This window comes from Emiliania huxleyi (genome assembly GCF_000372725.1).
Source record: "Emiliania huxleyi CCMP1516 chromosome Unknown EMIHUscaffold_130, whole genome shotgun sequence".
NCBI lineage: Eukaryota > Haptophyta > Isochrysidales > Noelaerhabdaceae > Emiliania > Emiliania huxleyi.
The window spans coordinates 305,740-330,251 of record NW_005201286.1 but is presented as its reverse complement, the minus strand read 5'-3'; the positions used below and the strand labels follow the sequence as shown (position 1 = coordinate 330,251).

At 67.2% G+C, this 24,512-nt stretch overlaps 7 protein-coding genes across 7 annotated transcripts in view; 3 read left to right on the top strand and 4 right to left on the bottom strand.

Moving 5' to 3' along the window:
- Positions 1 to 119: 119 nt before the first annotated feature.
- EMIHUDRAFT_440518 (hypothetical protein) lies at positions 120 to 8,499 on the top strand. Its single transcript, XM_005789036.1, has 5 exons — positions 120 to 518; positions 6,732 to 7,325; positions 7,495 to 7,725; positions 7,798 to 8,362; positions 8,396 to 8,499. Exons 2-4 carry the CDS (start codon positions 6,829 to 6,831, stop codon positions 8,291 to 8,293), a joined length of 1,224 nt encoding a protein of 407 aa, XP_005789093.1. The 5' UTR covers positions 120 to 518; positions 6,732 to 6,828; the 3' UTR covers positions 8,294 to 8,362; positions 8,396 to 8,499.
- A 252-nt stretch (positions 8,500 to 8,751) lies between these two features.
- Positions 8,752 to 10,071, top strand: EMIHUDRAFT_110131 (hypothetical protein; the record flags this gene model as incomplete). The annotated part of the gene is made up of 2 exons (XM_005789035.1): positions 8,752 to 9,635; positions 9,735 to 10,071. 2 exons carry the CDS (start codon positions 8,752 to 8,754, stop codon positions 10,069 to 10,071), a joined length of 1,221 nt encoding a protein of 406 aa, XP_005789092.1.
- A 714-nt stretch (positions 10,072 to 10,785) lies between these two features.
- On the bottom strand, positions 10,786 to 11,850 carry EMIHUDRAFT_226185 (hypothetical protein; the record flags this gene model as incomplete). Its single annotated transcript, XM_005789034.1, has 2 exons — positions 10,786 to 11,520; positions 11,794 to 11,850. 2 exons carry the CDS (start codon positions 11,848 to 11,850, stop codon positions 10,786 to 10,788), a joined length of 792 nt encoding a protein of 263 aa, XP_005789091.1.
- A 327-nt stretch (positions 11,851 to 12,177) lies between these two features.
- On the top strand, positions 12,178 to 12,796 carry EMIHUDRAFT_226184 (hypothetical protein; the record flags this gene model as incomplete). The annotated part of the gene is made up of 2 exons (XM_005789033.1): positions 12,178 to 12,186; positions 12,260 to 12,796. The coding sequence occupies 2 exons, from the start codon at positions 12,178 to 12,180 to the stop codon at positions 12,794 to 12,796; spliced, it is 546 nt and encodes a 181-aa protein (XP_005789090.1).
- A 2,045-nt stretch (positions 12,797 to 14,841) lies between these two features.
- Positions 14,842 to 17,676, bottom strand: EMIHUDRAFT_467147 (hypothetical protein). Its single transcript, XM_005789032.1, has 4 exons — positions 17,168 to 17,676; positions 17,055 to 17,097; positions 15,599 to 16,306; positions 14,842 to 15,409 (listed from the first exon to the last, which is right to left on the bottom strand). Exons 1-4 carry the CDS (start codon positions 17,659 to 17,661, stop codon positions 15,017 to 15,019), a joined length of 1,638 nt encoding a protein of 545 aa, XP_005789089.1. The 5' UTR covers positions 17,662 to 17,676; the 3' UTR covers positions 14,842 to 15,016.
- Positions 17,677 to 21,226: 3,550 nt separating this feature from the next.
- EMIHUDRAFT_226180 (hypothetical protein) lies at positions 21,227 to 22,402 on the bottom strand (the record flags this gene model as incomplete). Its single annotated transcript, XM_005789031.1, has 1 exon — positions 21,227 to 22,402. One exon carries the CDS (start codon positions 22,400 to 22,402, stop codon positions 21,227 to 21,229), a length of 1,176 nt encoding a protein of 391 aa, XP_005789088.1.
- A 1,402-nt stretch (positions 22,403 to 23,804) lies between these two features.
- The window catches only part of EMIHUDRAFT_467146 (hypothetical protein), a 2,122-nt gene continuing 1,414 nt past the window's right edge, over positions 23,805 to 24,512 (bottom strand). The window contains exon 2 of the mRNA XM_005789030.1: positions 23,805 to 24,467. Within this exon, the coding sequence (XP_005789087.1) occupies positions 23,886 to 24,467 (582 nt within the window). The 3' untranslated portion in view covers positions 23,805 to 23,885. The remainder of the gene's footprint in view (positions 24,468 to 24,512) is intronic.

Here is a 24,512-nt window from a genome sequence, read left to right as displayed (position 1 = left end):
TGCCTGTCGCAGGTCGAGAGCATGCTGATCGCGCGGATCATCCCCGTGATGCGCATCAGGAGGATGTCGGGCGGCATGCTTTCGTCCGCCGGCAGCTGCACGACGTTACCAAACGACATGTTCAAGGTGGCGCGCGAGCTGCCTCGGCACGCGAGCGAGCTGGGCCTCATCATCCTGCGCAAGGCGGGCGCGCGCCACGACGGTGGGCGCGCTTTCGCGGCGGATAGGCGATCGGTGCAGGGCGCGCTGACCGGCCTCGTGCGCGGCGACCCGCCGGGCGGCTCGCCGCACCGGCCGACCGTCGACAGCTACTTCGTAGACGTGTATGATGTGCGAGCTCTCTACTCCGCATCCGCCGACTGGGAGCGGTACTCCGGCCCCGACCTCCCCTCCGGCGAGCGGCTCAGCGGCCGCTGGTTCCTTCACATCCCCAACCGGTACTACTCCGACGTCGTGATGTCGCAGCAAAGGCAGCAGGCCGTGCCAGAGGAGCGCGCCGAGCTGCCTGGGCTGCCCGTGCACGAGAAGCCGGCGCGCGCCGCCGGCGCGGCCGAGGAGGAGGAGGAGGAGGGCGGTCCCGCCCCGGCGCAGAATGAGCTCCCGCCCGAGGTCGACGGGGACGGCTCGGTGAGCCACTCGGGGCTGGTCTCCCCGATCGACTCCAAGGACGCCGATGCCGAGGTGCCGCCGCGGAGCCTCGCGTGCCCTAGCCCACTCCTTGCTTGCGCCGACGCCACTCGCTTCCGGCCCGCAGGTGCGCCGCCTCGTCCTCGACTTGCTCGACGGTGACAGCGCCAAGGCAGACGCCCTCTTTGCCGGCGCCGGCGTCGGCAGCGCTGACTGGGTTCGCAGCTCGGGGGCGCCGGTGCGCGAGCTCGCGACGGAGGGCTTCTTCGGGATGTGCTACCCGACGGTGTTTGTCGCGGGCTCCGGCGACCCGACGGTGCCGCGGCTGCGGAAGGTCGACTTCTCCGTCGCCGTCTCGCATCTCGTCTTTGCGGCGGATGGGCGGCTTGGCGCCGTGCTCAAGATCCACCTCACTAATCTTCTGATGCGGCTCAAGGCGTCGCAGCAGGCCGGCTACTGCGTCTCCCAGCAGCTGGCGGAGGCACACCGTACGGTGCCCGAGCTTGTGCAGGCCCTCGAGGCGGGGGACGAGTCTGTCCCCCGCAAGATCCTCTCGATCGGCGCGAACCTCAAAAATTCGCCAATGTACTGGCGCGGAGAACACACCAAGCTCCGCGCGCTGCAGCAGTTCCGTCGGGCGGCGCACGGCGACGTGCCGACTTACTTTCAGACCAACTCGATGGCGGAGTTCCACTGGCCGCAGATGCGCGCCCTCCTCGAGGAGTACGTCTGGGCCACACGCGGCGCGGAGGGGGCGGCCGAGCTGCTGTCGCCCGACAGGGCACGCAACCTGCTGCTCGAGTGTTCGCACGTCGTCGTCGCGTACTTCGACGCGCGCACGGTCAACTTCTGGAGCACTGTGCTCCGCGAGGTCCTCGAGTACGACGACGCGTGGTGGCGCCTCGAGTTTGCAAAGGGCCGCGGCGCTGCGCACGCGCACGGGCTTGCGATGTCCTTCTCGCACCACGCGCAGCGTGAGAAGCTCCTCGCCTCGACCGGCTGCAGCGTCAACGAGCTCTTCGACAAGACCCCGGAGAGCCAGGCCGCGGCCTCGCGCGCCGCGGAAGCGCTCTGGGGGTGGATGTCGGGCCCCGGAGCCGCGGACGGGGCGGGGGGCGCGCCGCATCCGGATGCCCCGGATGCCCCGGCTCCGGGTGCCCCCGCAGCGCGGCGGCGCGCTCGCTCGGCCCCGACGGGGCGGGGCGGCCGGGGCGGCCAGAAGCGCGGGCGGGGCGGCGCCTCGGCCGCCGGCGCCTCGGCCGCCGGTGCCTCGGCCGGCGTCCGTCGCTCGGCCAGGCTGCTTCAGGCCGGCCCGCCTTCGGGCTCGCTCGCGGGGGCGTCTTCGCTCGCGGGCGCGCTGCCTCCGTCCCTGCCTCCGTCGCCTCCGGGCTCGCCGTCGTCTCCGCCGCCGCCGATCATGGGACTCGCGCGGAGCGATCCTCTGATCGCGCGTCTGATGCGAGCAGCGCCGCCGCCACGCCCCTCCGCCGCCGCCGCCGCTGCCGCCTCCCCTCCGTCGCCAGCCGCGCCCGCCGCTGCTGCAGGCCCTGGAGTGTGCGCCGCCGCGCCGACGGGTGCGCCGCCGCAGGCGGCCGACCCCCCGGCCCTGGTGCAGCCGTTTATCGACTTCAACCGCGGCCGCTTCGCGGCGCTCCAATCGCACATGGAGGCGCGCCCCGCTGCCGTTGTGACCTTCCCCGGGTCGGTTGAGCGCACGGCGCTCGGTAGCAATCACGCCAGGAGGCAGTGGGGGGCGCACGGCGCCGGCGCGCTCGAGCTGCTCGTCGCGTTCATCGGGGAGCGGGCTCGTGCTCTTCGCAGTCTCTTCGGCCCGCGGCGGGTGCGCTTCACGGCTTGGCTCGACGCCAGCGAGGCCTCAGCCGACAACGTTTTCGTGTGGGGCGCCAACCGGAGCAACGCCTCGCTCGACGATGGCCAGTTCATTCTCGGGGGGGGGATGGCACAGAAACTCGGGCAGCAGCGCCCCGGACTCCTCGGCATAGTGACCACGCCCGTAAGCGGCATCCCCAGCCTGCCGGACGCCGGGCTGGCGACGTGGGGCTGGCTGGGATCGGCTACAGTGCCACGCGCTGCTGCGACACTTTCCCACCGCCTCGCTCCTGCCGCTGCTGGCTCCGCAGCGGTCGCCCCGCCACGCCGCGCCGCCGGCCACCGCCTCGCTCCTGCCGCTGCTGGCTCCGCAGCGGTCGCCCCGCCACGCCGCGCCGCCGGCCACCGCCTCGCTCCTGCCGCTGCTGGCTCCGCAGCGGTCGCCCCGCCACGCCGCGCCGCCGGCGCCGGCTCGGGCGGTGGCGCCGGCGGTCGACACGGGAGGCCTCCGCCCGCGCCCCCGCTCGACGAGGGCGACGCCGCCCCGCTCGGCACTCCTTCGGCTCCCAATGCGGCACCGGCGGCGGCTGCCACCCCCTCGCCCCCCAGCCCCGGCTACGTTTCGCTGGCGCCCCCGCTGCTCCAGGCGGGCGACGACGACCCGGCGGCAGCCAAGCTGGCGCTCAAGACGACCGTGCTCGGCGAGGTGGCGCGCGGCGGGCTGCGCGGGCGCGAGCGCCGCTACTTCAAGCTCGTTCGCACCGTGGCGCATCATCGCTGCACGCCGACGTGCCTCGGCCCGCTGGTGCGGCTGCGCGGCGCGGGAAAGCGCAAGCGTGACGACGGCGACGGCGGCACGGGCGTCGCGGGGCAGCGCTACCGCAAGCGCTCCTGCCGCTTCCATTTCGGCGACTTTGACGAGGTTGCCAAGTGCGGCGCCGGCAAGCAGCTGCACGCGGAGCCGCGGCTCGAGGGCTCGGCCGAGCACCCGCGCGTGGCGGGGCCTCGCGCGAACCCTTTCCTCATCCAGCACATCCGGTGCGTGCTCGAAGATTGGGGCGGCAATTCGGACACGCAGCTCGTCCTCGAGGAGAAGTGCGAGGCGCTCGACCGCTATCTCAACGAGTACTGCTGCAAGGGCGCCGCTTCGACCGACGATCTGATCAAGGTCTACGCCGACCTCGCAAAGGCCGCCGACGCAAACTCGAGCGTGCGCGCGCTGGCGCGCTCGCTGCTCCGCCGCGCTGTCGGGATGGTCGACTGGCCGGTGCACTGCTGCGACGTCATCCTCCTCGGCATCCCCCTCGTCCGCTGCACGCGCCGCCACAACTTCTGCGGCCTCAGCGGGTGGCGCATGCTCGACAGAGACGCGACGGACGAGGAGGCGCCGCTCGCCAAGAAGACGCCGCTGCAGCGCTTTCTCTCCCCCGAGCGTCGCGCCGAGGCGCCGCACATCTCGCTCTTCGACTGGGTCTCGCGCTGCGGCGACAAGTGCGGCTGCGGCCACTCGCACTTTCCCGTCTTCACCGGCCACCTCTGCTTTCCGAGCTGGCCGCTTGAGGAGGAGTACTGCCGGGACCAGCTACGGATTCACGCGCCGGGGCACTGGCTCGTGGCTGACGACCTCAAGTCCGGCTGCAGCTCGTTCCGCGAGGCCTTTGGAGAGTTCTTTGGCGTCGCCGTCGACGCGCTGCCGCCTCCGCCCGGCCGCGGCACCGCCGGAGCTGCCACCGGCGCCGGCGCCGGCTCCAGCGCTGCTGCCACCGGAGGCGGCGACGCCGACCGCGGCACCGACGATGCGCCTCGTGCCAAGGTCGGCAACCAGCCGATGGATCTCGAGGCGCCGGCGGCGCCGGACCTCGCCGCGGCCACCCGCTTGCCGTCGCCACCGCCGGGCGGAGGCCGCTACATCGGCACGGTCCGGTGTCGCGCCCCCGACAGCGCCGCGGAGCGGCACGCGCGCCAGCGGGCGACGGACCGCGTGGTGGCGGCGCTGCGGGCCAGGAGAGACGGGTACCTCATCTTCCGCTACCCAGCGGCGGGCCAGCAGGCCGAGCTGGTCCCCCGCTGGCCGCGTGTAGTCCTCTGCGACGACGCAGATGAGGGCGTCGCGATCTACTACGACCTCGGCCTGATGCTCTTTGGCATCTCGCTGCTCCCACTCCATGGAGTGAATGGACAGCGCTTCAGCGCGGCGAAGGCCGAGACGCTGCTGGCCGCCGCTGTCGCGCTCGAGGCTCCGGGCGAGCCGGAGGAGGAGCGGCGCGAGACCCGACAGCTCGCGTCGGACACCCTGCGCGTCTTTGTGCGCAGATGGGGCTCGTCGGAGTGGCCCATGGAGGCGAGGCTGGTGCTCGGCCGCTTCGACGATCTCGTCATGCAGGACATCCGCGAGATCGAGATTGCGCCGGGACTCTACGGCTGCTTCTGCCGCAGCGGCGACTCCGACGAGGTGCTTCTGGGACGTTCAGGGCCGGCGCCGTCGTCGACGCCGCCGGCCTCGATGCCGGCGGCCTCCGGTGGCGCCGCTGGCGATCCCTCGGCGCCGCCAGCTCTGCGGTCTCGCGAGCCCGGCGAGGGCGGCGGCGAGGGCGGCGACGAGGCGCCGGTGGCCTCCGCCTCCACGGAGGGGTATGGCCGCCTGCCGCCGACGCAGCCCTACGCTGGCCTGCGCGCTCCCTCCAACGCGCCGCCAGGCGAGGCTGTACAGCAAGTGGCCGACCCGCGCGCCTCGGATGGCCGGTGCAGGCGGCCGGTGCAGGCGGTTCCGCTGGCGGCCGGCGCGGCGCCGCCCGAGGGCCTGCAGACGGGGCAGGCCTTCCTCCTGCCGGACGACGTTGTCCTCACGGGGCCCGTGTTCGAGTCGGAGGGGCTTCCGCCCGACCCCACCCGCGCCGGCCGCATCCGAATGGTGCGTGAGGAGGTGGAGGGGGCGCGGCGACGTGCAGAGCGCAAGGCGGCGGCCGAGGCGGCGAAGGCTGCCCGCGGGCGGGCGCGCCCGGGCGGCGGTCACGACGGCGCCTCGCCTGGCGACGGCCTCGCCGCCGGCGGTGCAGGGGCCGCTTGGAACGAGTCTGACTCGGACGGCGACGACAGGGGCGAGTGGAGGCAGGGGTTTGCGGAGGAGGTGGACGCGCAGGCGCGAGCGCTCGGTGAGGCTGGGCTCGAGGCGGCAGCCGACGACGGCGACCTCGGCACCATCGATGCGGAGGACTGCAGGCTTCCCGAGTGGGCTACCTCGTGGCACGACTACGGCATCCAGTGCCTCAACGCGGACGGCGGACCGGTGCTCGACTGGGAGGCGGTGGCGGGGATCGGGCAGGCTCTTGATTCGCTTGCCGGGCGCGAGAAAGCGGGCGAGTTCATCCGCCAGGGCGAGGGCGCGACGCTGCCTCGTCTGCCCTCCTTCTTCCGCGCCAACGCGCTGCAGCGTCTCGCCCTCAGCATCAACTTTGAGGCGCTTCTTGACGCCTGGGAGCGAGAGCGTGCGGCCGAGGCGAAGGGCGGCCTTGCGGAGAACGAGGACGAGTATCCGATTCAGAGCCGGCTCAAGATCTTTGGGACGGCCGGCGTCGGCAAGTCCTTCGTCGTGAAGGTCCGCTTCTCGGCCGCGCCTCGGCCGCGCCTCGGCCGCGCCTCGGCCGCACCTCGGCCGACCTGGGACGGCGCACCTCTCTGGTAGGGAGTAACCCTCTTTGCGCGCCGGCTCTTCAACGACAACCTGGCGGTGATCAACGCCGCCCCCACAGGGTCGGCGGCGGTGCTTAACCCGGGGGGGCGGACGTGGCACTCGATCACGCCGGCCGGCGAGGTGCCGCGCAAGCACCGCGCCACCTTCACAGTCCACGACGCGCCCCTCGGGGCGCAGCCGATGGACCGGCTGCGGCGGCTGACCGGCGAGCGCGGCAGGCGCGCGGCTCGCGTCTTCAACTTGGACGAGGACGGTATGATCTCGTCCGAGGACATCGCGTGGATCGACGCGCGGCTGGGCCAGGCGTGCCTCTCGTCTCTGCCGCCGTCCGCCCGCCAGCTGACTTCGTTTGGCGGCGTCCCCGCCGCCAACTTGTGCGGCGACCACGGGCAGCTGCCCGCCTCCGAGGGTGGCGGCGCGCACCTCGAGCCGGGCTCGTCGCGCGGCCCGATCGCGCAGCGCGGCTGGCAGCTGCGCCGCCAGGGCTTTGACGTGATCGTGCTCGACGAGACCATGCGCCAGGGGCCGGACCAGGCGGCGCTGCTCGCGCGCCTCCTCGCCATCCGCCGCGGCGAGGCGACGCGCGAGCGCTGGCGTCACACAGAGCACGGCGCGTGCCCTCAGGACCGACCGGCCCTCTTCGAATACCATAGGCGACGCAGGAGCACTGGCAGCAGTGCATGTCGCGCCTCTGGCACCGGCTGCCGGCAGCCGAGCGGCAGGCCGCCGCGGGCAAGCGCGTCCTCGACGTCTACGAGACGTGGGCGCCAACCAACGAGATGAACGCGCAGCGGCTGCAGGAGCATCGCAAGGCGACGGAACACCCCGTGTGTGTGGTGCCCTCCGAGACGCAGGGCCAGCCCCCCAAAGGCCCCGATAAGGAGGTTGGCCAGATCCCTCGCACCTTCCTGGGCGCGGTGGGCTCGCCCACCGTGTTGACCAAGAACCAGTGCGTCTTCTTCAAGCTCAACAACGGCGCGCGGGGGACGATCGTCGCCTTCCTCTTCAAGCCCGGCGAGCAGCCTCCGCAGCACTTTCCGGTCGCCGCCGTCGTCAGCTTTCCGGCCTACGACGGCCCCGCTTTCTTTCGCGGCGCTGGCCGCGAGAAGTGGGTCCCCGTTCCAGTCAACCGCAGCTTCAGCAAGGACGAGTCGGGCGCGACGGGCCAGCGCGCCGGGAACGCAGCCTTAGATAAAGAATACAGATCCGTGCATTCCGACTAGCACTCGAGAGCGCACACTGCATTTGGCCGCATCGGCAAAACTCGCAGCCCCGTGAATTCGATGCCCGACTTTGCTCGTCACCGTGAGTGCTCGCGCCCTGACTTTGGTGCAGTGACGATCTAGGCACGCGACGCGCACGGGCGTGCCTCTGCGCGCGGGGTACGCGACGGTCGCGCACAAGACCCAGGGGGGGAGCTTCGGCGACAGCAAGGACGTCGAGTTCATGATCGCGCACGTCGCCAACCACATCTCGATGGAGAAGCTGTTCCTCGGCCTCATTTACACGCTCTTCTCGCGCGTCGAGAAGGACTCGGACTGGGCGCTGGGCGAGGCGATCGACGCCGACCGGATCACGTGCGGGGCTCTGTGTTCCTGGCTCGCGACGCGTGTCGCTTGAGCTCCCCCCCCCCCCCCCTTCCGTCGCAGGTACGTCAACAGCGCGCCCGGCATGGCGAGCCGGCGGTGGGAGGACGCGCGGCTGAAGATGGCGAGCGCGCACACCGAGCGCAAGTATGCACACCTCAAGAGCTTGGCGGCCTTTGTCCGCCAGCTCAAGGCGTGGGACGAGGCGTGCGCCGACGGCCGCTCGTCGTGCTGGTTCGAGACGGAGGGCGACCTCCCGCGGCTGGCCGGGGAGGCGCTGCTGGCCGAGGCGGCCGCGACGGGCGCGAGGCGGATCGCCTTTGACGCCGTCGCGGCGCGTCTCGAGGCGACCGCGGCGCCGCCGCCGCCTCTCGGCACCGCCTTGGCCGCGTGGCCCACGGGGTGGGGCATCGAGGAGGCGACGGGCAACTTCTGCGGGCTGGCGCACTGGGCTGTGGAGGTGTGGCACGCGGCCGGGTCGGTCGACGCGAGCCGGTGGCAGGTCGAGGCTGACGGAGGGCGCCTCTTCTTTGTGCGGGTCGCGGGAAAGGCCGCATAATCGCGCTCTCCGCCGAGGCCCGCCTCGGCGACGGCGCTCGCCGCGCAGCAGCAGCAGCAGCAGCAGCAGCAGCAGCAGCAGCAGCAGCAGCAGCAGCAGCAGCAGCAGCACGTGATTCTTGACACATGATTACACTACACAGTCCTCCCTTCGGTTGTCGTTTCGAAGCTGTTTTTTTCTTCTATCGCAGCGCACTCGCATCTGTGAGCCTAGCGCAGCGCGAACTCGCCGTCTGGGCCTAGCGCAGCGCGAACTCGCCGTCTGAGCCTAGCGCAGCGCGAACTCGCTCTGAGCCTAGCGCAGCGCCTCGGAAAACACCATTTTGGCTCGCCAACAAGCCCTCCGCGCCCCCACACCGTTAGGATAAGACTTTTCTCTCTCTTAGAAAAAAGAAAAATCCCGCTGGCGCCACCGCCTCGGTACCCCGCTGCCTTTTGGTTGGTCCATCACTCCCACCCATGGTGATGCGCTCTCTGCGCTCGCTTTCCGTCTTCGTGCCTTTTCTTGTGGCCTCCGTTTCGGCGTTCTCCTCAGTCCCTGAGGGTTCACCCTCTCCGTCGCCCTCCCCTTCTCCGTCTCCGTCTCCGTCGCCGCTGCCACCACCGGTCGTCGATCTCTTCTTCGGCACCGGCGGCTCCTCCAGCAACGTGCTGCTTCTCAACGACGGCAATGGCGGCTTTGCAGGAGAGGAAATGCCCGGCACTGCGCTCGAGACCACCTCGGTCGCGCGCGGCGACTTCAACGGCGACGGGACGCCAGACCTGCTCCTCGGCAACCGCTACACCGGCTGGGACAACGCACCCAACCAGCTCCTCCTCGGGAACGGGGACGGCGGCTTTGACGACCCGATTGATCTGAACGGCACCGATAAGCTGTCGACGTGCGGCGTCGCCGTCGGCGACGTGGACGGGGACGGCTTTGACGACCTCGTCTTTGCCAACGGCAACGGCTGCAGCAACGGCGCCAAACAAGAGTCGTCCATCATGTACGGCAAGGGAGGCACCGTCTTTGAGGCGCCGGTGGTGCTGCCGGGCGGCGAGTTGGATGGCACCTCGGCCGTTATTGGCGACGTGACCGGCGACGGCATGAACGACATCGTCCTCGGATTCCAGCTGTATGGGGGCGCGAAGCTGCTCAAGAACAACGGCGACGGCACCTTCGACGTGGTCACGCTCACAGAGAAGTACGTCAACGCCATTGGCCTCCACGACATGAACGGCGACGGACACCTCGATCTCGTGCTCGCGTGCTACCTGCAGAACAACATCCTCTTCCTCAACCCGGGCGATGGCAATTTCACCACCTCTGTCGAGCTCCCGAAAGTTGGGTCGTCTTCTGGCTCGTGCGCCCCCCCCCCCCCCACCCCAGCAAACCAACCGACAACCTTCCCGTACTGATGTGCTCACCCATAACCCACCTACCTTCCTGTCTGTGATACCAGGTCCGACCTCGCGATCGGCGACATGGACGGCGACGGCGCCCCGGATGTCGTCTTTTGCGGCACGTACGACAACTGGGTGCTCTGGAACAAGCCAGACGCCCACGACGGCGACGACTTCTTTGACTACTACCAAGTGGTCGGGCCTCGTACCGACGGCGCGGTCGCCTTGGGCGACGTCTACGGAAGCGGCTACCTTGACATCGTCCTCGGTGGCAGCAACTATGGTGGCGAGTCCAACGTGGTCGAAAACAGGGGCAACCGCGGCTTTGGACGCGTCTTCAAGCTCGACCAAGCTGAGCTCAAGAACAAGTACGTGAAGGACATCATGCTGCTTTAAGTTACTTTTCCCCGTGGCCGTGCACGCGGCTGCGGCTGCTCTTTACTTTAGTGACGAGTTGGCCCTGAGGGCTACGGCTTTACTGTCCGAGACCGATAGGACGCGGCCGGCGTGGTGAACTCGCGTAGACATGTACATGTACATGTCGCGGGGGCCGGCAGGGCACACTGCCAGCTGTGTCGCATGTGGCGCCGCGCGAGCTGGACCAGGCGGAGGCAGCGCGCTTCGCGTGCTAGACTGTGATGCAGCTCCACTCTCTGGGCGTGTGTGTGCACGGCCATACATGAGAGCGCGCGGCCGCGGGGAGGGAGGGGGCTGTCAGTTCGTTACTGGGTTGTTTTTCTATATCGTTTTGTCACACGCTGACGGGGTTGTCTGTTTTTTGTTATTCTCTCAGCTACGTCGCATGCTATTCGATATTTCGGGCGGCGAGCCGAGCTCGGTTTCCACTTAAGTTATTACAGGATACAGCGGGCGCCAGTGGCTCACTTTCCTCGCTTCGGCGTGGGTGACGCGTACATACACGTGGCTGCTTTTCTCTACGAGAGGTGCGCACCTGCCCCACCTCTCCGGCTCTCGACGGGCGCTCGCCGCTCGGCGAGGCGACGGCGAGGGCGGATGGGTGCGCACACGGTCATAGTGCCAACTGGCCAGCTGCCACGGAGTCGGAGAGATAAGGACGCAATGGGCACATACGTGTGTGTGTGGTGTGTGTTAACTGAGTGACTGCTCGGGCGAGCTCAGACTGAGCTGCGCCGCGACCTTCTCCACACCAACCCGCATGTACTCGTCGTCCTCGTGCAGCGCGACAACCTCATTGCTCAGCAGCCGCCCCCTGAACTCCTCCGGGATCCAGGACATCGCCTGCTGCACCGTGAACTTGCTGCTGTTGAAGCAGACAACGATCGGCTTCTTGTGGGAGAGCGCCGTGCGTAGCTCCAAAAGGCAGAAGGCTGACTCAAAGTATTTCGGCGAGATGACCGCGCAGAACAGCTTGCAGGCCCGCACGCCAGCCCGCATGCCCGCCTCGCTGCGCTCGCTCCCGCGCTTCTTGTCGAGCCAGAGGTCGATGCCTTTCATCTCCAGAGTGTAGAAGAGGTTGAACAGCAATCCGTCTGTGCCGTCATTCTGCTTGTAGCTGCCGAACACATCGCAGGCGCTGCCCTTGCGTTGGGACACTGCCGAGCCGGGTGGTGCCACCTGCCTGAGCCTTCTGCGCCTCCTCGCTATGTAGAAGCAAACTAGGATACCCGCTATAGCGATCAGCAGCCCAAGCACCGACATGACGATGATGATCGTTGTATTGAGCTGGCAGTGATTTGAGCATGGCGAGGCGGAGCAGACTTCTCCGGAGGGCAGGCCGCTGTTGTCAAACCAACACATTCCCGAGCAGTCTTCAGGGACGTTCGCCGCGGCGCAGCAGGTGTAGCCGGAGCCCTCCGTGCAGACCTGGCCCAAGACCGAGCAGTCCCAGCTTGGACAGCTGGGAATCTGCCCTGGTGCTAGCGGCGGCAGCAGCGGCGGCGGCGGCGGTGGCAGCGCAGGCGGTGGCGGCGGCGATAGCTGTGGCAACAATGGCGGTGGGACTGCGGGCGAGGCGGAGCAGACTTCTCCGGAGGGAAGGCCGCTGTTTTCAAACCAACATAGGCTTCCCGAGCAGTCACCGACGTGCTCAGGGAGGACCGCGGCGCAGCAGGTGTAGCCGGAGCCCTCCGTGCAGACCTGGCCCAGGACCGAGCAATCCCAGCTTGGACAGCTGGGAATCTGCGGCGTCGGCATCGGCTGCCGACGATGTTGGAGATTGGACTCACCTCACGGGTCGCTCGAGGGAGAAGGAGGCCCGCGCCGCGCGGATATCGGCGTGTAACGCTCCGGACGAGTAATTTCATGCGCCGCAAGAGCTTTGAGCGGGAAGAAAGAAAGAAAAGCGTCAAGTAGTAGTAGTAGGTAATGACGACGGACGACCAGGTCACTGAAAAAGAATTCCATCATCAACCCGAGAGGCAGCGCCTGTCGCCGCTGTTTCACGCGGAGGCCACACACCATGTATATGGCCGCCGCTGCCCGCGCCGCCGCCCTGCGCGTCACGCTCATCTCGGACACCATATGACCCTGGTGCTGGGTCGGCAAGCGCCACCTCGAGTCGGCCGCGTTGTCGGCCAAGGTCGCGCTGGACGTCGACTGGCAGCCTTTCTACCTGAACCAGAACACGCCGGCCGAAGGCGAGGACCTGATGGAGCACCTAACGGCCAAGTATGGGCCGGCGGCAGTCGCGCGCTTCGACGCGCCCGACAACCCGCTTGACTGCGCCGCCGGCAAGGTCGGCATCAGCTTCAACAAGCAGCGTCGCATCATCCGCACGGGCGACTCGCACCGGCTCGTCGAGTGGTGCAAGGCGACGCAGCCGCAGACGGTCGACCCACTAATGGAGACGCTCTTCAAAGCCTACTTCGAGGACGCCCGCGACCTCTCGCGGCGCGAAGAGCTCGTGGCGTGCGCGGCCGCGTGCGGCCTCGATGGCGAGGCTGCGGGCAAGGCGCTTCACTCGGACGCATTCCAGCGCGAGGTGGACGCCAAGGCGACGGGCTGGTCGCGGCAGGGCGTGCGCGGCGTCCCATTCTTCGTCGTGCACCCGGCGAGCGGCAACGGCGAGCCGGTGGCCTTCTCTGGCGCGCAGCCGAGCGAGGTCATCGCCGAGGTGCTGGCCGAGCAGGCGGCGGCGTGAGGAGATCGGCGGCGAGCCGTGAGGGCGGGCGCGTCCCCAGCATGCGCGCGTGTGGAGGCGACTCTATGACGGCCGCACCCGAAACCGCACAGCTGCGGATGCGGTGCTAGCCCGAGACCGTCCGACCTCTTTGCCTGCGCGGCGTACTTGCACTCGGAGTGCAGTTGGCAACCTCACATCAGGGCCGCTTTCGAATTTTTCTTTTTTCACTTGGGCGGTTCGGGCGAGTTGGTTTACCAGCCAAGACGGCTCGCTGCTCCGTCCCGCTCTCCCTGACATGCGCGGCGGCGGCGGGCTCGAGGTCGGCTTCTGTGACTCTGCGTCGGGCAGCGGCTTTCTCCCTGTGCAACCTGCCGACCAGCTCGAGCGGTGGGCGCCGCCGATCGACAACGGCTCACACCTGTTGATCCCGTGGTCGCCTCATGAGTCTGCGTGCGGACTCAACGTGAGCACGTATTTCGTTGACGTGCGCACCTCAACACCTCTGCTAAACGCATTCATCGGCGCGTTCGGCACCTTCCCGCAAGACCTTTGCGACCCGTCGGGCTCCAAGGCGAGGGAGGCCGCGAAAGCGAGCCACCGGTCGGCCTGCGCGCCGTACCCTCGCCGGTGCGCCTCCGCGCCGGAGCGGGCGCCATATCGGGTCGCCTCGTTCGAGGTGCCGGCGGCGCTGCGCCAGCTGGCGAGGCTGGACATCGAAGTGACGGTCCGTGCATACGGCTCTCTCTCTCCGCTCGGCCAGCCGGAGAGGCGCACGCGAGCCGTGTGGTGGTGTCACAAGTACCGCCGCAGCAGCGGAGGCGCCCCCTCGCCTGCTCCCGCCGGCAGTAGGCCTTCGGGCCGAGCGCTCGCCTCTCGCCTAAGCCGCGCCTGGCGAGGCTTGCGCGGCTTGCGAGGCTGGCGAGGCCCGCCGAAGGAGGACAGCCGGCACGGGCGCGCGTACGAGTCGCACCGCCGCTCGGCACGCCCGCCTCGAGCCGTGCCGCCCAAGAGGAGCCTCGCCCCTCCATGGCGTGTGACCCGGCGTGTGTCCCGCGAGCAGGCGCTCCTCCTCGAGCCGTCTCTAGTCGCCGCCTCCGCCGCCGCCTTCCTCGCCGTACTCGAGGCTCGCCGGCGCGTGGAGGAGGGGCGGCGGGCGGACGCAGCGGGCAGGCCGCGGCCGGCGCCTCCCCCCTTCCGCAGCCGGCCTCCGCCTGGCCGAACTAAGCTCCTTAGGCGAGGCGCGGAGGAGCGGGGCGCCCGCCCTCCGACCCCCTGGCTGGAGGCGGCGGCGGCGGCGGCGCTGCACATGGCGGGCGTGCTGCTCCCGTGTGCGTTTGTCCTGCTGGCGCGGGGCGCGACGCTGGCAGACCTGGTCGGCGAGTCGCCTATCTCCGCGGCGGCGAGCTTCTGGCTCACGGCAGAGCGGAGCGAGATCGCGCGGCCGATGCACCCGCCGCAAGGGCTCGCCGCTCGCGCGTCGCTTGGAGCCTCCGGAGCTTCGCTTGGGATCGACTGGTGCGCGCTCGGTGCCCAGGCGCTGCTGTGCGCCGCGCTCGCGCCAGCGCTGGCTGCGGCGGCGCGCTCCGCGCGAGAGCGGGGCTGGGACGGCCGCTTGGGCCCTCTCGTCGCTTGGCACGCCTTCGCGCTTTGGCGGTGGGGCGTCCTGTTTGCTTGGTGCTTGCCCGCTCTCACTCGCTCGCACGGCGGCACCGCCGCGGCAGTCGCCGTCCTCGCCATCGCCCTGGCCGCCGAGCGAGTCTCCATGCCGCGCAGCCGACGCGGAGAGGCTCCCGCGGCGTGGGCCCTGCGCTGCGCGCCGCTGGCTGCGCTCGTGGCAACGGCGGCGGCATGCGGCACTTTTCTCGCCGCGTGCCCGGCGGCGTGGGCTGTCGACCAGGCGACGGCAGCGCTCCGCTCCCAGCCACGGGACGCCTCCGTCGGCTGGAGAGACGTCGGAGTGCAGTTTGGAGCGGCGGCCGCGGCGGTCGTGGCCGTGCTGGCCGTCTGCGGGGAGGCTCTGCCTCTTGAGGCTATGCACGTGAGCCTCTAGAGGGTTGGGAATAGTACGACTACGAGTATAACGGACCAACGTACTCCACGGAAACTACGTTCCACTGTTGCGCGCTTGCGCCGGCCAGACCCGGGACGCGGGAGTTGTAGCCCCGGCCCGGCAACTGCTCTTTTGCTCGGGGCGGACTCGACTGTATGTCCTCCACAGCGCAATCCATCTCTCTAATGTCAGACCAAAGCCTCGACGTCCCTGCGGCTGAAGACGAGGTCAGCCTGGTCGCAGCCGGCGGGCAGCTCGTCGGAGCGCAGCCGGCGGGGCGGCGGAGGCGGCGGCGGCGGCGGCAGCGCTCTTCGGATCTCGTAGTCGTCGTGCGCCAGGATGTAGGGCCAGAAGCCGAGGGCTCGCATGTGGCGCAGCAGCTGGGGAACGCTGCTCCCCTGCAGCGCGAGCCACCGCGGCGTCACCTCGACCACCACCTCGAGCGTGGGCGGTGCGTCGCGTAGCAGCGCAGCCGCGCCGCGCAGCACCGCCCACTCCCCGCCCTCGACGTCCACCTTGAGCAGCCGCGCAGTGCGCACCTGCTCCTCGCTGAGCAGCGCGTCGAGCGGCGCGGCGCGCACCTTTCGGGGCGCGGCGAAGGGCGTGTCCGGGGAGGGCCTAGGACGTGCCTTACTACACGTCAGCAGAGCCGATCCCTTTGGGAAGCGCGTGAGGAGTCTGGGAGCTGTTTTGGAGGTGCTGTTCTGGAAGCGTCTGGAGCGGCGTGCCCGCGTCTCTCTCCACACGCCGCCGCCCGCCAGGCGCGACACCTCGCCCATGGCGCCGCTCGCGCCTGCTCCGCCGAGCGCGCCGAGCGCGCCGCTCCCCTGCAGCAGCGCCCACACATCGGTGCCCGCCGCCACGCCGCCTGCCCCCGCGCCGGCCACCGTCGTGTTGTACAGCGGCTCGCGCTTGTGCTGGTAGAGCGTGAGCTCGCCCTCGGCGTCCGCGGCGGCCGCCTGCACCGCCTCGACCGTGAGCCCGGGGTTGAGTGCCACGTTCGCCACCAGCCGCTCATGCGTGCGCGGGCAGGCCTCGACGGCGACGACGCTGCCACGACTACCGACCCTCGCGGCGCCCAGCAGCGCAAAGTAGCCCGTGTTGGCGCCCACGTCGATGAGCGTGTCGCCCGGCGAGAGCGCGCGCAGCAGGTAGCTCGTGAGGGCGGGCTGCCACACTCCCGTCAGCAGCAGCCACTCAGACAGAATGTCTGCCTTGTGCGAGCCGCCGAGCTGGAAGCAGCGGAGCCGGACGGCTTCGCACGCCCGGAGCGTTACGACCGCGTCGTCAAAGGGCGGGAGTGTAGGAAGGAGCGAGCGCGTGCAGAAGGCGAGCAGCGAGCGCTGGCCAAGTCGAATTGGCGTTAGGCGCAGGTAAGCAACGAGGGCGCCGAGCAGGCGGCGGGCCAGAGGCGGGTGGCGGCCGAGAATGGCGAGCGCGCTGTCGAACCAACGGCCGAGCAGCCGTGCGAGCATCGTCTGTGTGTGAACTTCGACAGCGCTTTCGAGGCTTGGAGTGGGCCCGAGTGCGGGGTTGGTCAGAGATTGGCAGGGGTGCGCCTCGCAAGCCTCGCGCGAAGCGCCCCCGAGTATTTCTTATTGTGCTGCACCTAAACACAAAGCTCACTCTTGCGAGTAGAGGCCCCGCCCACCCAGGGTACCCTCTCGAGGGACCCATTGGGCTCTTTCGAGGGCTCGCAGGGGCTCTGCTCCAAGAGACCTCGAAGAGCGTGCGTGTGCCTCTACTCGCCAGAAGCTCACTCACAATAAGCTGAAGAAGGAGGGGCAGGTGTGGGGGGATCCGGATGACAGCAACCATAGAAGCCGATACGTACAATCGTCGTCACACGACATTTAGGTCATATGTGCTCCTCGCTCTTCGACAAGAGTCGTGATTTCTTGTTGGTTTCCAATTCCTCTCTCTTCGACAGAGTCATAACAAAAACTTAAGCCGTACATACACTGTGACAGATTCACTGAAGATCGAAGTAAAGAAGTCAAGAGAGAGCACTCACGGCACACAAAGCTCTCGCGCTCCCTGTCACCCTGAGCTACAAACAGAGGCGCCATCGAGGAGCGACACACTGCGGGGAGAGTCCGCTGACATGGCCGCAGCACCGCTCGAAGAGCTGCCCACCTACTGCACGGCCGAATCCGCCCCCAGAGACCGCCGACACGCCCTCCCCTTTTGGCCTCAGCCCTCGTCGTGATCGTCGTGATCAGGAACCTCGTGGTCGGGCTCGTCGTGGTCGGGGTGCATGTCGTCGTACCTGTGGGAAGAGGCGAACGCGTGTGGGCCAATTCTCCCGCCCAGGCCCGGAAGGGAGCAGAGGCAGTCACCTGTGGTGATAGTCGTCGTGGTGGTAGTCGCCGTGTCGGTAGTCATCGTACCTATCGCGGTCGCGGTAGTGGCCGCCGTCGTCGTCCATCATGTGGTGGCGGTAGCGGTCGTCCGGCTCGTCATCGGGCGTCTCCGGCCGTGCATTCGGGTCTGCCGGCCAGCAGCCGTTCTGGCAGCCGAGCGCGACCGAGCAGTACTCCTCTCCGTGGCCGCACCAGCCGTGGGAGGAGCAGCAGGCGCCCTTGCCGCAGGTGATCTCCTTGACGTGCTCCATGCCAAAGTCGCGGCCGCACCGTCCGTCCGATCGCATGCCGAACCACGTGAAGACGGTCGAGTCGTCGTTGATCTGCTCGTAGTGATGGAAAAAGGCGGCAAAGCAGAAGAAGGTGCCCAGCACGGCTGCGACGAGGGTGCGCTGCCGCGTGCGTCCGCTCCGCTTCAGCATGCGCACGAACGGACTCGACTCCACGCCGCGCCGCGCGAACGAGTTCATGGCTGTGGTGACGTGTGGTTGACAGGCAGGGTTTCAGCTCCCTGGATGGGAGGCAGGTTTGCATTTTATTGCGGTTGCGCGTGATCCTCTCTGTAACCGCCTCAGCCTGGGGGTGCATATGGTGGCAGCTGCCCCCCGAAAATCTCCAAAATATCCCTACAACAAAGTATCAACCAACATCTCAGCCCAGGACAGAAGACAGCGCGGAACGGTCACACAGGCACAGGACGACGACACCAACCAGCTGGACGACACACTGCTCACAGGCTCTAAATTGTGAGTCACCGACCAGGTCGTTCGTCGCCGGTGTGGGTCCTGTCCTCTGGTTCTGGTTGAGATTTTGGGGGTCCGTCCATACGATACTGTTCGACCGTCCTACAGTCGCGCTCCCAATACGTGCATCACTTTTGTGACAGGTCTCAGACTTTGAGCGGCCATATCCGGTAACTATTGATGGTCCACCTGAAAACTCTTCGGATTTGGAACGGGGGCCCATAGTTACCGAGATATGGCCGCTCAAAGTCTGAGACCTGTCACAAAAGTGATGCACGTATTGGGAGCGCGACTGCCTACTCCAGTGTCCATACACCGACGCGGTGCGACGGACAGACCGGCATCCGAGCGGCCACGGCCGGGTTCCGCCACTCTCCTCCAGCCCCTGCCCAGTCGATCTCAAGCGCGCCAAGTCTCCCGACACCAGGCCGCCATGACGTTGGTTAGTGTGCAAATGCGTACCACCATATCTCAGGGAAAGACGTTGCAAGACTTTACTTTCAAAGTACTTTCATTACGGCCATGACGTTGGCTAGTGTGCAAAAATGCGTACCACCATATCAGGAAAGACGTGGCAAGACTTTACTTTCAAACAAGCACTTTCATATGAATTTACTTTGGACCTGCAAAACGGGCGGACGGAAAAGGCCTCAAACCGCCACACCTGCTGACTAATTTGTGTAACCGACTTCTAACCGCTATAGTAGTTAGTCACAGGCGTGTGTCGTGCGCCTCCAACCGGTATCGTTCGTCCGGCAGGTAATCCCAACTCACACGACATACAGATCCCGGACAAAACACAAAACAGATTTTCGTAACCGGGCCCGAAAAATCTGTACCGAGGGCGTAACGGGGGGTCGAAATCTGCATCGAGGCGTAACGCTGAGCCAAAAAAATGTGTCATGCACAAGGTGATAGAACTCGTTATGCAAGAGGTCGTCCCATCCATTAGGGCTTGTGGGTCACAGATGATGCAGTCATCTAGATCGAGCTCCCGAATGTGGACCCATCCAGCTGCATCGATCGAGCCCTGTTCGAGCCCCGCCCAGTTCCGTTTTGGCGCTCTCACCTCGGGCGCAAGAACGAATTTCCAGAACACGTGCCCAGCAATCAATCCATCAAGTGGCTGTCTGACCCGCCAAAGGTGCCAGCAGGAGAAGTCGGCCCCTGTCAAGTTACCGTCGGTCTCCTCTGTGAGGTACTCTTCGCCCTCAGGGAGGTCGGAATCAGTCCGCACAGATCTCAGATGGCCAGGGTGCGCCCAGATTGTGCGGTGCAGCGGTGCGCCATGATTCGGACAGCAAGGCCTTTGTCCTCGCACCACCTGGAACCATACACAGCTCTCCACGTCTTCATCTTGTCCAGGGTGCAGGGAGGATCTTAGCTCCTTCCCAGTCTGTCAAATGTAGGAAATGCATTGACTGGCCGTCGAGGACGCACACAGGCACACACCACCCCGCACCCGCCGCGGGCCGCGACTCGGTCACGGAGACGAGAGAAACTGTTTGCGGTTAGACCGTTGACACACGACACCGTGACAGTCTGACAGACGTGACGTCGGTGACCTTGCACTAGCTTGCATGCAAAGATGCGCATACGACCCGTCACAGCACGCAGATGAGGCGTGCGGCAGCTGGCAGGTGGTCGCAGCCTAGCCAGCATGTGCATGAGACGGTTGCAAGTGCCGCTCCGTAGGCACTTTGCATCGGCGCTGCGGCGGGCGCGAGCGAAAATCGCTGGCGCAACGCGTAACGGGGGCAAAATCTGTACCGGGCTTCGTTAGCTCCGAGTAGAGGGGGCGTTCTGCAGTTAAGGGGAAACCCGGTACACGGAACTAACCCTCGGAGACCCGTGTTTACTTTACGGCCCTTTCCCTGCGAACGCGCACCCCCGGGGCTAGGGCTCTCTAGCCGTAACCCGACACCGATCATCCGGCTCGCTGGGTGCGCTTCTTAGCTCCCCGCCCTGGATGTGAGGTTGATAACTGCACTCCAAGTGCTCCAAGGGCGTCACGTAACGGGGGCCGAAAATCTGTTTTGTCCGGGATCAGCTCTAGTCTCTAGTGTAACTTTCGAGAGCTCGACCATGAGCCGGTCATGCAGGCTAAGCAAGTGTGTGGGGGGGATGCCGCACGCGTAACGAACGGCGCTGCTAGAGATGCCTTTAGGTAAGTAAGACTTCCGATGCCATGCGTGACCTAGTGCCTGCCCCCACCCACCCAGCAGTGTGTGTAGGAATCCTGTGTTGTGTTCCTGTGTATGCGGGCGTGTCCAAGTTGGAGCCAGGTGTAGGTGTGGTGCACAGTATGGTGTGGACGCGAGAATAGCTCCGCCGTTCATGGAGGCAACCGATGCGAGTGGACTGGCGTGGAGAGAGCAGCTGAGTCTGCCTCTGCGCTCTAGCCTCGCCCCCCTCCCCTTCAGGCAGTCGCGTGGCATCCTGTATGGGCCGAGTCAGCCGTCCCACCATGAAGTACACAGCGATCGTCAACTTGCTGGCAGCCTCTCTCCGCAAGGCCGACCGCGTCGAATTCATTGGCTGTGAGCCAACAAGCTGCCGAGCCCAATCACTGTGAGAGTCGTGATCCGTGCCCAGTGTCGTGCGAGGGAGCTTTGTTGTAAAATTCTTGTTGGCGCCCGTGGTATGTACCTGTGTTAGTGCCAGTGCGCGCCAGTCCCGTGCCCTGTGTTGTGTGAGGGAATTTTGTTGTGTTGGTTTTCAAAATCTTTCTCTCTGGTGGTGTGCCGTCGTGGCACGTGGGTCGTATCAAGAATACTCACTCACTCACGCAAGCAAATCTCATCACTCCTCCCACGTCTATTTTGCACTACTAAGTTTTCTACTATAATTGCATTGCTTTGCAGCGAGTGTGCATGGAGAGAGAGAGAGAAAGGAAAAGTGTAGAAAGAAGCCTCTGGCCTCTGCTCCGGCCTCGGGGGGGGGGGGGGGGGATCGATAACTCCAAGTACTCGTGTGTCGAAAGCAATAACTTTATGTGGTCTTGGAACGCGAGCTTCAGTGCGCCCTGCCGGCGCTCGCCCGCTGCCCCGCTCCTCACATGCCGATTTCCCTCGAGCGCCCAGGTGGGTGTCCGGAGTCCGGTGCTCTCACAGTGAGTCACACACACCTCACACTCCGGCCCACTTCACTCTCCCTCTGGTTCCCCGGCCGCTGGATAGAATCAAACAGGCTGGAGGATCCTTCCTCTGCTGCCGCAAGTCCATCGCCTGCCCCTCTCTCTTGGACGGGGCGGCCGCGGCGGCGGCCCCGTGCCGTCATCGATCGCTGCCGCTCATGCCCCGACCCGCACAGAGCGGAGGGTCGAGCGCGTCGCCCGCACGCCCAGGTTTGCGAGGCCGCGGTCCGCCAGCTGCTTGACCGCGATTGGCCTCGGCTCGCCGCTCGGGGTCCTCAGGCGGGAGCTCCAATCGACCCACGCCGCATCGTCGCAGCTGAGCGCTGCGAGGGCTTGCGTGCCTCCCACGCGCCTCCACTGCGGAGCCATGTCCGGCGTCGACAGAGCGGCCAGGGCGAGCAGCGCGTCGGCCGCCAGCAGCTTCCACATGAGCTTGGAGAAGGGGCCGTCGGTGAACTGCAGCTGCGGGTCGCACTGCACAAGGCGAACCGAAACGGAGAGGCAGAGGTCATCGGGCGGCTCGGTGCTCCTGGGAACGCTGGCTGCGCACTGCAGCACGGCGACGGCCGCCGCCGCGCACGCGCTGGAGGTGTCCTCACCGACGAGCCTTCGCGCCTGCAACGCGAACTTGGCGAGCTGCGGAATGCCTTGAGCCTCGCAGACGGCCGTGCGAGCCGGCGGGTGCAAGGACGTGCACGCCGCCAGCAACTGCGTCGCAAGCCGCTTGCTCTCGAACGGGTCGTTTGGAAAGAAGGTGACTTGCCGCAGCACGGCGATCAGGTTTTGGACGCCGCCCGCCTCGATGATGCGCTCGGGGACCGCGGGCGTCTTTGCAAGGCTCCGCAGCACCCGCAAGGCCAGGTTGGTGATGGTTGCGGTTGTCGGGCCGGGCCGGACGAGCGCAACGAGCGCCTCAATGCCGCCGTGATGCTGTGCGACGCGCGTACGATTGTCGTCGATGGGTTGCTGCGGTCGGCGCGAGGATCTGTTCACCAGCCGAAGCAGCTCGCCGCACGCCCGGCCGGCAGCTTCTCTGCCGCCGCCAAGCCCGTAAACGAGCCTGTCAGTCGTGTCCCACGCCGTCCTCCAGGCAGTGCACACGCGGGCGGCAGCTGAGCCGCCGTGGACGTGAGAGAGCACGCAGGCGATGAGGTCCGGGTCAAGCAGCACGTCCCTCACCGCCCAGTCGGGCAGCGGCGAGTGGCGGGCGAGGCAGGTGTTTGAGGTTGTGGCGACGCCGTGGTTGGATCGCGACGCCTCGCAGACGAGGCTGACCAGAGCGGCGTGCGAGAGCCGAGAGAGGCGCGCCTCGAGGCGGAGGTCGTCCGGCATGATCGGAACTTTGAACTCGTGCGGCGGCCGCGGAGGCGGAGGTGGGCGGCCGAGGAGGCGGCGGCGGCGGCGGCGAAGCAACGCAGCTCCTGAGCGAGACGGGACGCCGCGCAAGAAAAAACTGGCGACGTCAACAGCAGCTCCTGACCACGGCGCCACAGGCGCCTGTTGATAGGTCCAGGCAATGCATACGCCTAGTTGGGCCTCAGATCGCCCGACCGCGTCCCGGTGCTCTGTTGTCGGATTTGTGACGCCGCCGCACCGCGCAGCGGCCGGGGGCCCTCCGGAGGCCGAGGATGGCCGTGGCGGACAGGGACGAGCTCTGGGAGGTTCAGTGTCAGTGTACATACTGTAGAGACTAACCATGTGCACAATATCTCTCATTCGAGCTAAGCCAGGGGAGGCGATGCCGGGGCCTCATAGCAGCTTGATGGGTTTGCCGCCGTGCGTCCCCGGAGCGGTCCCGGACGGGGGGGCCAGAGGAGGAAACTGGAGGACAACGCCGACACCCGGCTCTGATTCGACTTTTTAACTTCAAACAAAGAGACAGTCGCACGCGGCGCGGCGCGGTGCGTGCCACTGTCAGGAGCGGATCCGTCAGTTAGTCGTGTTCACGCCGGGATCGTGTCGACGTGTCCTCCACAACCTGCCCAGACTTTAGGCCACGGGGGCGTCCAGGGGGGGAGGGGGGAGCTATGACGAGCCGGAGACTGCTCGTCGATCTGTCGGTGGGCAACCTGGCCTCGCTGCGCGCCGTCCTCGTCGGGCGGCGGACGCGCGCGGCACGCTCGAGAGACGGTTGCTTCCCCCAGGAATTAGTCTTCTCTGCTTTGCGGGAACACGCTCGGGCGGCCGGGTGGGGTTGCGGCTGGAGCTAGCATGGCTCGATAGAGCCGATACCCCGTGTTGAGGCGGCGCTCCTTTGGGCGGCTGTTGAATCAGCAGATTCGACCTCATCTTTCCATTACTCTCATCCCAGTGGATGGACGTCCGTACCGTACGTCCCTTTGTGTTCCTCTCCCCGTCCGCCAGCGAGACGCTCAGTCGCTGGCGGCCGCAGTTTTTCTGTGACCCACCCACCTCTCCCTTGTGTTTTGTCTGGGGAGGGGCTTCTCCTGCGGAGTCGTGCGTGCGCAGGGCTCCTCTTTGCTTTCTTCTACTCCCTACTCTATCTCATCTCGTTCCCCGTTCCCGTCCTCTACCAGAGTGCAGAGAACTGACACAACTCTCTCACTCACAGGCGGCTCGACACACCTCAGATGCGGAGATGGCGAGGGAGGCGGCGCGGCGACCCGGCGAGACGGAGGGAGCTTTCAGCATGTTTCACCGTGCACACCGTGCCCCACGGCCACGTGCCAGTGTGCGGGTGGTGTGTCGTGTGTGTGCAAAACAACACAACTGTATTGGAGTACATTGCTTGCGTGGTGAAAGACCAAGCCCCCCCACGGCTTCGTCTTGGCTGCGCTCTATCGGGCACGGCCCTTCACATCACTCGCAGTCCTACCCGGCGCTTCTCGTCATCGGAGAAGTTGTGGCAGTTCCTCGTCACAGAGCACGAGTAGTACTTCTCTCCGGCGTGCGCGCTCGCCCCTTGCCCCCGGCTCGATCGCGTGTGCTCCGTCGCGAGCAACCCACAATTGCCGCACCGCTGCCGCCTCGACCGGCCAGGCGTGCGGTCCGCCGCCACGTCGTCGCGGTCCGCCGCCTTTTTCGCGAACTGCATCAGCTTCTGGTCGCCAGAGAAGGAGGACCCGCGAACTGCCAGCCTGCGCTCGGTCGCCTCCCCTGTCGTCCGCAGCAGCGCCAAGAGCTCCTTCGCCTGGTCGATCCGCGCGACCGGCACTCTCAGCGGCGGCGGCGAGGCCCCGTCGTCGTCGGGCCGCGCGCGCTTCTTGGTGGGCGGCGCGGCGGGCGGCGGCGGCGGCGGCGTGGCGGGCGGCGGCAGTACGGCGGTCGGCGGCGGCGCGGCGGGCGGCGCGAGGTGCGGGTGGTCGGCGGGGTGGTCGTATTCCAACCAGTGAGCCGGGTTCTTGCGGTAGCAGTTCACGCCGTGGAGGCAAGCGGGCTTTCCGGGCGCGCGCTGGTAGGGGCTGTTGCTCGTTGCGGGTGG